The sequence below is a fragment of the Leptonychotes weddellii genome, chromosome 8, assembly GCF_054177405.1.
Source record: "Leptonychotes weddellii isolate Sample4059 chromosome 8, ASM5417740v2, whole genome shotgun sequence".
Lineage (NCBI taxonomy): Eukaryota > Metazoa > Chordata > Mammalia > Carnivora > Phocidae > Leptonychotes > Leptonychotes weddellii.
The window spans coordinates 103182195-103195092 of NC_138376.1; the positions used below are offsets into that span (position 1 = coordinate 103182195).

General features: G+C 46.6%; 1 protein-coding gene across 4 annotated transcripts in view; it reads right to left on the bottom strand.

The window, feature by feature from the left end:
* Positions 1-2026: 2026 nt before the first annotated feature.
* The window catches only part of SGK1 (serum/glucocorticoid regulated kinase 1), a 97833-nt gene continuing 86961 nt past the window's right edge, over positions 2027-12898 (bottom strand). The window contains exons 1-12 of one of the 4 annotated variants that reach the window (XM_006746868.3): positions 10355-10538; positions 7332-7407; positions 6804-6879; positions 6288-6392; positions 6094-6177; positions 5844-5975; positions 5480-5592; positions 5015-5138; positions 4470-4565; positions 3858-4013; positions 3659-3748; positions 2027-3239 (exon numbers count right to left, since the gene is read on the bottom strand). In XM_006746868.3, coding sequence (XP_006746931.1) covers positions 3072-3239; positions 3659-3748; positions 3858-4013; positions 4470-4565; positions 5015-5138; positions 5480-5592; positions 5844-5975; positions 6094-6177; positions 6288-6392; positions 6804-6879; positions 7332-7407; positions 10355-10388 — 1254 coding nt within the window. In that variant the 5' untranslated portion in view covers positions 10389-10538 and the 3' untranslated portion in view covers positions 2027-3071. Of the gene's footprint in view, positions 3240-3658; positions 3749-3857; positions 4014-4469; positions 4566-5014; positions 5139-5479; positions 5593-5843; positions 5976-6093; positions 6178-6287; positions 6393-6803; positions 6880-7331; positions 7408-7549; positions 7706-8445; positions 8616-10354; positions 10539-12898 lie in introns of those variants that run through there. The other 3 variants (XM_006746866.3, XM_006746867.3, XM_081829046.1) reach the window with 3 other exon arrangements.

Below are 12898 nucleotides of genomic sequence, written 5' to 3' on the forward strand. Positions count from 1 at the left end.
GAGTAGGTGCCATGTCTCCCCAGGTAGATGGCAAATGCCCTAAGTGCAGTGACTGACTTAGTCTTCATGGTAGCAGTGGTTTCAAAGTCCCATTTTAACTTGTGGGGATCATAGCTGAATACATTCCCCCAAACCCATTGTTGAACAGATCCACAGGGAGAGAACAATGGAGAAGTGTACTGTCCCCCTTTGCAAACACCACACTCAAATGTAGTTTCAAATGCTAGCAGGGATGTACTTTACTTTCGTAGATAAAAGATACTCCTGCATGTATATGACTTGCCATCACAGTACTCAGTAAATATTTGCTCTTTTTTTTAAATTGATCCCTTGTTCTTTCTTGACTTCCTTGTTCTTGCCTTGTTCCCTTCCCACCCACTTGTGTTTGATCTAATCTCCTCCCATATTTGTGTGACAACCCCTGGGACTCCTCTGCTCTTATCAATTCCCGAGCAACACAATGAGATCCTCTACAGTGATGGACTATAACCCAATAAACCAAATTTCTACCCTAAAAAAGTAAAAAGCTCTGTCATCCACGCCTAGCCCCTCTGACTTATCTATAATTAGATTGGAGACGCCCAACCTGCAAGAACTGTGTCCTGATAAAAATGTGATTTAAGCACTCTTTGTTCAAGAAGGAATTCGTAACCCTTATTGATAATGAGAATGAGGGGAAGATATGCAAATCGTCTCCCAGTCAGAGTTGGTTATCAATCTTTATTAGGAAAGTACAGGCTTTAGATTCTCTTTGTCACTCTAGTTGACTTTGGCATGTGTGTCTGGGAGGGGATTTAACATGTAGCTAGCTAGCATCTGCAGGTCCAATAGCATCTCAAATGCAAAGGGGGGCCCACATTCAGCAAGAAGTCACTGACTCACTTTGGTCCCCTTCCTTCAGTGGATTACCAGGGGGAAGAACTAAGTCATTTCCAAATACCTGTTCAGCCCTTAGAAGCCTTGGAAGGAACGGGGGTGTGTTGGGGGAGAGGATGTGTGTGTGTGTGAAGTGAGATGTAAGAACCAGGATATAGGGGAAGAAGATCACAACCTTCCTGGGGGAATCCCTGGTTAAACGGAGAGGTCAGGTGAAGGCAGCGCAGTGGGCTTAGAGGTTACGGAAGCAACCATCAGCTGTTTGAGGATTCCCTATTTGCCAGGAATTTGTGTGAAAGGCCTAGAAAAGTGAAAAAGTACAATTTGGACTCAAAATGATGATCTCTTGATATCTTAATATCTTCCTTTCTTCCTCAGTAGATATTCCAGTGGGATGGGCCCCACGAGTGGCCTCTGCAGACCAGACCCAGAGTCAGCGGGGCCGCCTTAAGCAGCTGCTGGTCTGCACAGGGACTGGCTCTTCAGGAGTCCTTCTCTGAGCTGGCCCCGGACTCCCTTCAGCTGTGGTTGCTCTCAGAAACCGGAAGTCCTGCCAGCTCAGCTTCTTGGGGACATATCCCTTTATGACAAACATCCCTACCCTCTTCAGCAGTATTCTGCTTGCAGACTATTATCTTGGCTTCCATTTCAACAAACTGCTTTATTGAAAAAGTTTGCCTTTTCCATTAGGCTCTTAAAGGGCAGAGATTTGTCTGCTTTGCCCGCTGCTACATCCCCAACACCAGAGCGGGGCTTGGCCCAGAGTAGGCACCCGAAGTAGTTGTTGAAAGAATTACCTGTTACTTTAGGCAAGCCAAATGTCAGGACGAACAGCCAACTTCAGAGGGTAGGCAATACAGAGAACATGGCTTCATGGCTGTCCTTGGGAAATGGATTTGTACATTGAGAAGAGTTTGTTTGACTGACATCATAAAACACTGCTAAGACCTGGAAGATAAACTGGCTTTAGGACCACTCTATACCTCCCTGGAGTCTGAAGCTGCTACTGTTGCGGGCCAAACACTGAGCTGCAAAGAAAGCAGTTTCCCAGGGTTATAAATTTTTAAATGGACCCATTGTTATCCCTCCCCACCCCACTCGGCCCCAACCTAGATATACAAAATAACACACACGACACAATTTATGTAAATATTTTTCAAGGTTTTATTGCAAACCAAAGTTGGTTTATCACACACAAAAAAAGTTGTGTGGTGGGGAGGGGGTAAAGAATTGTACATATTATAACCATGTTAATTACAGTACATTAAAATGGTGGTTTACATTACAAATAAGCCTGTAAGTTTAAATATACTAGTGTTATAACCCAATGTACAGACTTTCTTTATACAATACATACAATTATCAGGAATGCAAAAAAAAAAAAAAAGAAAAGAAAAACATAAATAATGCCCATTTTACAGGTGACATTTTAAACAATGAAAATACCAGGCTTTGACCGACAACTGGGGCATTGGTCCATAAAAACCCTTTCTAAAAATAGAAATATTTGTAGCAGCAATGCTTTCTTTAAGCATCTGGATACAAGTCATTGCAAGACCATTTTCAATAAATTTTAGTTATTAAGTGTATCTTACAAAAAAAAACAAAAACGGTCTACACATAAATTTATCTTCCAAATATGGAAGAAACAAACAATGTCCCACATTGTAGTGTCCTGCAAGTGTCACATTGATGCTTAGAACTAAACCCATCTGTGATCAAGCATACCACACTCATACCACTGTTCACACAGTAAATCCACAAGGAAAAATAAAGAACTGAAACACTCTGCAAGAGGAAAAGCTTTGGAGCTAACACGATCTCATCAGAAAAGGCACATTTCATAAGATTCGTTATCACGGCCCAGACAGACCTTCCGAAAACCCTTCTTAGAACTGCATCATCCTAATAAGACTACTGCATCTGTCTACGGCGGCACGCAGATGCTCACTGTGGAGATAGCACCATGTTGGAAGGAAGAATAAGAATGAAAACCTCATGAGCTCACTGAGGAGGATGTGCTCTTCAAAAAGCTTCCAGCAAACAGTGTGCAATAAGACTGCCAAGATGTGCAAGCTTCCAGAGATGTGCAAATTCTCTTTTAAGATGTCCTGTCAGTGGGCAGCTCTGCCACGAGGCTAACTAAAACGCTTACAAACACACACAAAATCCTTCAAGACCACCCCGAGGGCTGTTCAGAGGAAAGAGTCCATAGGAGGCGCATAGGAAAAGCCTAGGAAGGCCTCAGCCGCTTCCTTGACGCTGGCTGTGAGGAGGATGCTGTCGGGGGACCTGCCGATGGAGTTGGGGACTGGCTCTTCGGTGAACTCAGGATCGAAGTGCCGCAGGTCACTAGGTCCACTCTATTGAGGGAAGGAAAAAAAAAAACAAAAACACTCAGTGTCAAGAATTCAGTGTGCAGACAGGACAGGGAAATCCTCATTTTGGGCTTTAAATACTGGAGCTCAGTATTTGGGGTACTATATGGAAACTCCCATAATAACCATCTATTTCAGGCAAAAAACCCACAGGCCACATAAAGTTTAAATAACGAGGAGAGTGTTCACTTTTTATCCTTTGATACTGTAATTGATGAATGTGTGGAAAGGTTATGTTAGCTTGGTTGGGACAAAAATTCTACTTTTTACCTGGGAAAATAATGGTTTGTGAATAAAGGATCTGCCAATGTATTCCTTGGGGCCCTCCCCTCTACCACCACCAACTCTTGACTTCAGGAAGTGTCCTTTGGGCCCTCCTATACTCAGAAGAAAGAGATACTCACCACATTTGGGTTAAAAGGGGGAGTAATCTTCTTATTAATGAGATCATCCCAGTTAATCAGGGAGAAGAAGACATGATTCTTAATCTCCATCTGTCGAGAAGAAACAGGAGATGAGTTTAGACAGGTGGAATTCAAGAAGGGCAGTGGGGATCTAGTGTGCTTCCCAGACAGCCCAGGAGAACAGGAAAAAGGTACTCACAAAGTCGTCCTTGGCACCCAGCCTCTTTGTCCTGTCCTTCTGCAGGAGGCCCTCCAGGAGGTGTCTGGCAGAATTGGTAATATTTGGCTTCAGCTGGAGGGGCTTGTTCAGAATGTTGTCATACATCTCAGCTGTGTTTCGGCTGTAAAAAGGAGGCTGAAAGAAGAGGTAAAATTAATGCTCAGTTGGAAGGTTTGTACAGCACACACAACCAACAGAGAAAAAGTTTTCAAACAGGTTAAGCTAGATTTGACAAAGTCTTTCCCTTAATAGGTTTTCTTTGCCCTGGATTTTTATATGTCTATTTCACGACCCTTATCAGGGAGTAGATGCTAATAAGCCACATTTTCCCTCACATGGGTTAAGGGGGTCATATCTAGTCAAACGTGAATTTACAAAAGAAAAATTCACTAAGAGCTTACTCCAAAACACTTATAAAATAACCAATAGGCCTCTCTTATCAGCATCTGATAAGCTTATTGATAAAGGGGCAAAACACAATGACCAGATCTGCAATGGGGCTTGTGTGCCTGGTAAGTCTGGATTTTAAGACGACCACATTCTAGGGAGCACTATCAAACCAGGGGCAAGATGCCATGGCTCTCAACTCACCAGGCCATACAGCATCTCATATAAGACGGCCCCCAGGCACCACCAGTCCACGGTCCTGTCATAAGGCTGCTTATGGAGCACCTCGGGGGCGAGATACTGAAACACAAAGCAGGAAAACAGAGTTTAGAAGTCTGTGAAACCGCGCAATCCCACGACCAGGCATGCACTTTGAAAGGGCCCAGACCCTGGATCCACTTGCAGGATACATTTCTTTACATTACTTCCTGATAAAACTGCTGGACTGGAAGGCTGACTGGCCAGGTATGTGTACTGGTATTTAGGAAGCGACTGGGCAGCCAACAGATAGCTTACGTGGGAATTTACAACCTATTTATGACATGGCTTTTGCAAAAAGCTGGTCTTAATGAAAGCAACATGAGGCCTTGGGATTTCTCATGCTGCATCAAACAGCAAATGTATTTTCCTTGCACTCAACTGGACTGAGAAACCTCCGAGAACAATCTATCCTTCTGGTAGAACTTAATTTTTGCACTTGGCTCTCCCAGGAGGGGGCAGACCAGGCACTAAGTGGAGAGTGCTCCTACCTCAGGCGTGCCACAGAAGGTGGATGTCGTGCCATTGTGTTCGATGTTCTCCTTGCAGAGCCCAAAATCAGTAAGGACAATGTGTCCCTGTGAATCCAGCAGAATATTCTCTGGTTTTAAGTCTCTGCAAAAAAAAAAAAAGAAAGTTGTGTTAAGTTAATTTCACTTCATAAGAAAGCCTCTGTGAAATAATAGCTCGGGGTGTTAGAAGCATTTCCAATTCACTGTAGCTGTATAGTGAATAAAAAAAGGGAGTCCTTGTTCTGCTAATCTATTCTGGATTAGGCACAATCCTAGCTGGCTAGTTCCCTGGTGGCATGGAGTCAAGGCAGCTCACATGCCAGGGAATCTGGTTTTAGGTGACCAAGCTGTAAATAAATACAAATTATTTTAAGGCTCCGTCAAAGACTAGGGCTCAGTCTCCTTTCTACCCGGGAAGGTAACCTTGAGAGCTCTCCAGCTTACCTATAAACGATGTTCAGGGAGTGCAGGTAACCCAAGGCACTGGCTATTTCAGCAGCATAGAAGCGAGCCCGTGGTTCCAGGAAGCAACGCTCTCTCTGGAGATGGTAGAACAGCTGCAGGAGACAGAACAAAGTTAGGCTGGGTTGCCAAGGCTTGATAACAATGCATTTAATTAGTCTCGACATATATAGCTAAAGGGGACAATTGCAGGAAGTGGCCTTAAATAGTCTGTTAACTATTTGCAACCTTCAGGTTGAAGGAAAGGCTAATTCTGGTAACTTTTCCCCCCTAAATATCATTGAAAAACTTTCCTCTCAAACTAAAACCAGGAATGCCATGCCCAGACACCTAAAGGTTAGCTCACCTCTCCACCGTTGATGTAGTCAAGGACAAAGTACAATTTGTCAGCAGTCTGGAAAGAGAAGTGAAGGCCCACCAGGAAAGGGTGTTTCACATTCTTCAGTAGAACATTCCGTTCTGACATGATATGCTTTTCCTAGAAAAAGGACAATTAAAGATTTAGTGGCAAATTTCGACTTGGTACCAAAATTCCAAGGTAAAACCACTCAATGAATGTCTATCTCCAGCTCCAGTCCATCAAGTGCATTTCGTACCTCCTTCTTTTTCAGGATGGCTTTCTTCTGTAAAACTTTGACTGCATAGAATGCTTCTTCTGCTTTGTGTCTTGCTAGAAGAACCTGGAATTTCAACAACAAAAAAAATCATTTTGCTATCTATACCCACGGAGAATGTTAAATGAATGTGAATGAAAGACTATAAATTATGAGGTCTTCAGATCTGAAATTACCTTCCCAAAACTGCCTTTCCCAATCACTTTCAAGAAGTGAAAGTCAGATGGTTTAGCATGAGGATTGGATGATGGGCCAAGGTTGATTTGCTGAGAAGGACTTGGCTGGAAAAGAAAAGTTTTCTTTCAGTATCCTTGCTTCAAAGGAACACAACAATCAAGGGCAGGCAATGTAAAAGATGCTACATCTGCAAATGACTGAGGCAAGCCACCACACATCATAGACACAACCAAGACTACTTTTCATCCATACACATTAATATTTCAAATGGGAGTATGGAAATTGTACACAATCGTGTTGTAACCAGATACAACTTTGAGGCAATAGGCCTTTTAAAATACTTCACTGACTCAATAGTTAAGTAAGTGCTTATGTCACTTGTTATGCCATTAACTAGGCATTCCTGTCTTAATACTAATTTCTAGAAATGCTATTGTAATCCATCAATGTAGGAATACTACCTGACTCATTTACAAGACCCCTCTACAGAAGCATCACAAATAGAGAATACTTACTGGAGGAGAAGGGTTGGCATTCATAAGCTCAGGCTCCTGAGGTTGGGAGATTTTCAAAATGGACTGAACTTCAGGGCTGCAGAGAAAGGAACGACTTAGAACCTCTTTAACTCGACACAAGGGGGCACAGTAACACCAGTAGTTTCTGGCTCAACTTTTCCCGAACAGTTCGGAGTGTTTCAACCAAAAACACCCAAAGAAATTACTCAGTTAAAGAAAATAATAGCCAAAGGAAATAATAAATCCAGTTAAATACAGGGATGAGGGTTGTCCTTCACCGCAACAGGGGGTGAATTAGGCAAACATGAATATTTTATCTTACAGCTCCAGGACTGGCCAAATCAGCCCATTAGTTTTAATGTTTAAAATGTTTTCTTCAACTGGGACTTAAAAGAGAAAAGGGCTCCCACCCCCGGGGAAGGCTTCAGCTTTCTGATCTCAACCCTCTGATGAGAATGTGTCTTTACTGCTGGTAAATTGAAACTCTACTACTTATTTTTATTTCTCCCGGTCCTCTCCAAAACTTACTGTTTGCATGCATAGGAGTTATTGGCAATCTTCTGAATAAAGTCGTTCAGGCCCATCCTCCTCTGTTTCATGAAAGCTGTGAATTAAGAGAGGAGAAACAAACAAACGTCTAGATGGCTTCGTAACGTCCGACGCCACACACACTAATCTCACGCGCGACCTTAAAAAAATTTCCACCTCACATATCCTAGAAGTTCAGTATTAATTCCTACACTCACCGATGAGAATTGCTACCATTCCCCTCATTCTGGAGTAAGTGAGGGTGCCCCTAGCAGCCTCGGTTTTCACCGTCATCTCCGCAGAAAGAGCGCGCAGGGTGTCGTTAGTGACGGGAGACCGGCTCAGTTAACACTGGTCGCGCGCCTTGCCGCCCGCTTTATAAGCCCTGAGCCGCCGCAGGGGCGGGACCAACGCGACAATCAGGAAGCGGCCCCGCCCAGGCCCCGCCCCAAGCCCCGCCTCCGGCGGTCGCGCTGCCCTGCAGGCTGCTCCCTCCCGGGCGGCGGCGAACGGTTCGGCCCCCGGCCGGAGGTCGAGACCGGGGCGGGGGCGGGGGCGGGGGGCGCGGGGACTGCCCGGGAGGCCCGGCGCGGGTCTGTTAATCTGCCTCTCTCGGCTCCCCGGCCGGAGAGAGGGAAACCGCAGGCGGGGGGCGGGGGGGGAGAGGGAGAGTCCGGGGTAATTTTCCACCTTTCTCATTTATTCCGCCCAGCTAGGAAATCGGAGTCGCGGCACCGGGGCGCTTTCCGCCCGGTGCTCGGCCAGCCGGTGGCTCTATGCCCGCTCTGGTTTGTCAAACCCTGACTGCCGATTCCCTCCCGGTCCCGGAGCCGGCCCTCTTCCCTCACTCCCCCGGCAGCCTCATCAGCCCCCACCCGGCGGCCGCGCACCACCAGCCCGAGGTGTCCGTCGGGCGAGGGTGGCCCCGCGCGCCCTCATCTGCGGGGTCACCGTGGGTCCGGGACGCCGGGCGGGTCCTCCGCTCCCGCCGCCCTCTCCCCAGGCCTCCGTCCCTCCGCCCTGCGAACGCGCACCCACCCCCGGTCCCTCTCGCCGGAGCCGAGCGACTAGCGGCGGAGCGGGACAGTCCCCGCGTGGCGGCCGCGGCGCTTACCCAGGCCGGTCAGCAGAAAGGACTCGCTGCGTTTCTGCGCCTCGGCCCTCTTTTTGTGGCGGGGCCGGAGCAGAGACTCGAGCCGGGCCCTGGCCAGCGCGCCCTGCATCTCCCCCATGGGCAGCGGCCGCCGGGCGCGCAGCGGGCGAGGGCGACAGGAGAACACTGACGTTTCCTTGAAGGAGCCGCCGTGACTCAGGCCGGGCAAGATTTCCTGCCCCGAGACCCAAAACAAACAAATGGCCCTTGTGCACGGCCGAGCCGCTTCCGAAAACGCCTTTTTTGTGCTTTTGGCCAAAGCCAAGCAAGGCTGCAAAATCCCAAAACTTGGAAGCGGAGGAAGGAAGGAAAGAAAGAGGGAAGGGGGAGGGAGAGGTCAGGAATGTGTAGGGGAGGGGGCGGAAATAAAATTCGTCTCTGCACTAAAGGAAAAAAAAAAGTACAATCTGCGTTTCACTTTTTTCCCCCTAATCTTTGAGAACATTCTGTCCGTTCCGCATGTAATTTTTTTTTCTTGCATCTTTAATCTCCGCCACGCCAAGAACACGTGAGGAAGTGGCAAGTTCGGGGAGTGGTGGCTCCGTGCGAGGCGCCGACCTGGCGTGACCCCGGGCGGCGGCGACTCCCCGATTCCCTCTCCCGCTCTCCCACCTGAAAACTCTGCAAGGGCGCGTTACATTGTCTTAAAAACCCTCAGTTTGTCCTCGTCTTCCCTACCCCTCCGGTTTATTTCAGCGCTGACCCAGGAGTCTTCTTACAGTTTAACCACCTTGCTTTTTCTCGCAAGTCCCAGGTAAACTGAGACTCGCGGCCTCGTGAAGAGTAGCCGGGTGCCTGCGCTCCAGAAAGCGGCGGAGAGAGGGTAGCTCGGCGGAGCAGCGGTGCGGGGCCTTCCCGTCCCCCTGCCGCTGGGAGATGCCTGGGCGCTGCAGTCTGACCGCCGGCGCGGGGACTCGGGCCAGCGCTGGGCGGGGGAGCCACGAGCAGAGCGACGGGGCCGGAGCGGGAGACGGCGGCTGCAAGTTCCTAAGCTTTGCAGGGCCGGTACCTGGCGCTTGCTGGTGCTCTCTGCGGTGGCTGCCCTGCCCTGACCCCTGACTGTCAAGGGCCCTGCCGTTTTTTGAGTTGCATACTGGGTCTGACACACTCCGAAATACCAGCTGTCAAACCCAAGAATAGCATGTGAAGCGGTTTTTCTTTCGTCCTGGGCAGGGATTTGTTTTGCAGGCACAGCCACCTCATTTGCCCTAATATGATCTGTAGCCTCCGAGGCTTCTTGGTTTGCTCAGTTGCAACAGCCCCAGACTGGGAGAAGGGAACACACATTATCTCTCCTGGAGAGTGGCTGGGAAATGTTGCTCAGCACCCACTGTGAAAACACTTCTCAGTGCCTGATACTGACGCTCCCAACTCAAGCAAGGTTTAGGAAACTCCAAATCACAGTAACTGGCCCGTTACTGCTTCCTCTTCCATGGATTCTTCATATAATACGACTTTGTTACTGCCAGTGACCCCCATACTGTGTGCTCCATTTCAACTAGCCCAGCCGGTCCCTTATCCCACACCATTCCGCCCCCTTTTAAGACAGCAGATTTGCCCTGGGTGTTATACGCAACCCATGAATCACTACATCAAAAACGAATGATGTACTATCTGTTGGCTAATTGAACTTAATAAAAGAGAGAGAGAGAGAGAGCACAAATGTGGCAAAGCCTGCCCAGAAACACCAACCTGCACCAAGATTTCTGCTTGTTTGTTCTTAAAACGTGAAACTGAGAAACCTTCCATCAGACACCATGCCCTGCATCCCCACCTCCTGTGCCTTCCCCAGGCCAAGGAACCTCAGATCCTCTAAAGCATCTTCGTTTTACCCATTCCCTCCAAATTGTAGTAATAAAAGTACACAAACCTTTCAAAGGGGATTTTATAGCTTCCTCTTTCATTCTTCAGGTTGCCTGGGCTCTGAAGGTCGGGGATTACTTTCTGGAGGCTGGAGGTTGAGCTCAGTTATGGCTGGAATAGCCTCCCTGCTATGTGCCTGATAAGGCTGGAAGCTGAGATGAGGGGGAGCAGAGGAGTGCGAGGCAGCTGTCCTGCTCTGTTTTGCACCCCACTTTATATAAAGGCAATTTACATACAGGAAGGGAGCAAGCTGCAAAGTTCAACACTGGGCCATTTATTCTCTCCATTGCAACATCACTCAGAAAATTACAGTCATCAGCGTCCTGAGTTTATTACACCCCCAGTAAGACACACAAGAAATGTAACTTGACTGATTATCATCACAAATCAGTCCAGAAAAAATTCAAAACACATGCAGGGCGTTCATATTTTCAAAGAAGCTCTGCCACATGCATTCCAGGAGGAACGTGGAATTCAAGTTAGAGGGCTCTAAGTGGAATAGAGAAGAGGCACAACCATATGATTTGTGGTTGGAACAGAAAAGGAACGTCTGATGTTCTCCTTCCTCCCCCTACCCTAATGTTCGGCAGTTGGAGACGGAAGGTCTGCTAAACTTATCATTTAACGTAGAGAATCAAGTTGTTGAGACTGGCTTTTCTTCCAACCGGATACCTGAAGGGTGGAGCAGGCGCCCCCTGTTCTGTCCCAGCAACCTACTAAGACTTCCGAACAGGAAGGTGACACACAGCGGCGGGTGGATGCGGTAGGGGGGCTGGTAGACGGGGGAACGGTGTGAGATGCGGGCCTGTTAACTGCACAGGCTTTGGGTTGCCCTGTGGCCGCTATTCAAACGCTTGCTCTGTTCTTCCTTCCCGTCGCCAGCCTCTTTCTTTGGTCCAGAGCGTCTTCCTACCGGAGGAATCCAGCCCCTTTCCTCTTACTCCCTGGTGGCGAAGTGGCCAGAGTTGCGTCACCAAATTGTGCTTGTAAATGCAACCCAGAGGGCGATCGTGTTCTCTGGTTGAACCACTCTGGAATGCAGAATTTCCCCCACTTCTCCTGAGGTTTAATCAGTTCCAGGTAATTTCTCTACGACACCTTGTGCAGTCACAGAAAATACAGATGGCTTGGTAGGAGATAGGCTAATTACCTCCGCACCCCACCCCCCAAGCCAGTAATCTTATTTATGCCTCAGACTGGAGAAGCTGCAATCAAAACACTCAAATGGAAATGATTCACCAAGATACAAAGTTTGCACTGAAACAAATCATTTTCCAGTGCATGTGTATTTTAATGCTTCAGAAAATCACTTAGTTCTTCTACTTTAATTTTCCTTAATGAGGGACTGTAAATACTGCAACCTGAAAGCTTTACTAAGATAGGACCCTTTTCATTTAATTCGCAGGCTCAGAAAACAAATTTCTGATATTTCTCAACATATGAAAGGAAATATTTTGAGAAATATTTTTTAAAGATTTATTTATTTACTTTAGAGAGAAAGAGAGAGAAAGCGGGGTGGCGGGTAGGGAAAGGGAGAGAGAATCCTCAGGTCACCTCCCTGCTGAGTGGGGAGCCCAAAGCTGGGCTCCATCCCATGACCCTGAGATCATGACCTGCATAGAAACCAAGAGTCAGACACTTAACCAACTGAGTCACCAGGTGTCCCCAAAAAAATTTTTATAAGGACTTAGCTCTTCGACTACTTAAGTGTGTCAGCTGTGTAAGGTACAATACTTTCCATTGATAATGGGAATATAATTGTTTTGTATTACCCAAAGGGCCAAAAATTCTAGAACAATTATGTGCACAGTTTAGGTTCCCATGCTTATTGATTCATTCATTGATGCTTATAGAATCCTTTTCCTGGAGCATCACCAAAAAAAAAAAAAAAAAAGTACAGAGAAACACCAAAAAACACAATTATTACTCTAGAGAGCAACTAAATGGATCAGTTTTTGTTGAAGGTTGTCACCAAATGCATGCCTTTTTTTTTTTACAGTATTCATCAAACAGAAAAAGATGACAGAGAATGAGTTTATTCACAAGAGCTATTATAGGTAAGTAATCAGCAGTGGTGGTTAAATAAGAGCCTATAGATCACAGGTTCTATAGTGATTATTACATTCCGTACTCTTACTTGTCAAAAGTGACATGCATAAAAGAAGGTAAGGATCTGATTGAAAAGATAACTATTACTTCGAATAACAGCATTCAATGTTATTAAAACGCACAAAACTACATGCTTTATTTATGCAGGCCTTATTTCTTTTCCAAGACAGGGGTTTTGAGTAAAGCAAGACTACACTGTAAGAACCTTGGAATAGGGTTTTGCTACATAATGTACACATGGCTGTCTAGTATAGAGGCCTTAGATTGTTTTCTCCAACAGCACTTTTCAGCTATTGAGGATTCAGCAATTGCTGTTATTTTTCTTCTGAGCTGAGCAGATGATAAGCAAAATTGTGAAGTAGCAAAACTTGCTTTTGAAACCGAATTTATCGCCTCCCTGTAACCTTTCCCTGTCACTGAAGTTAACTACTGTGCCTCTCCT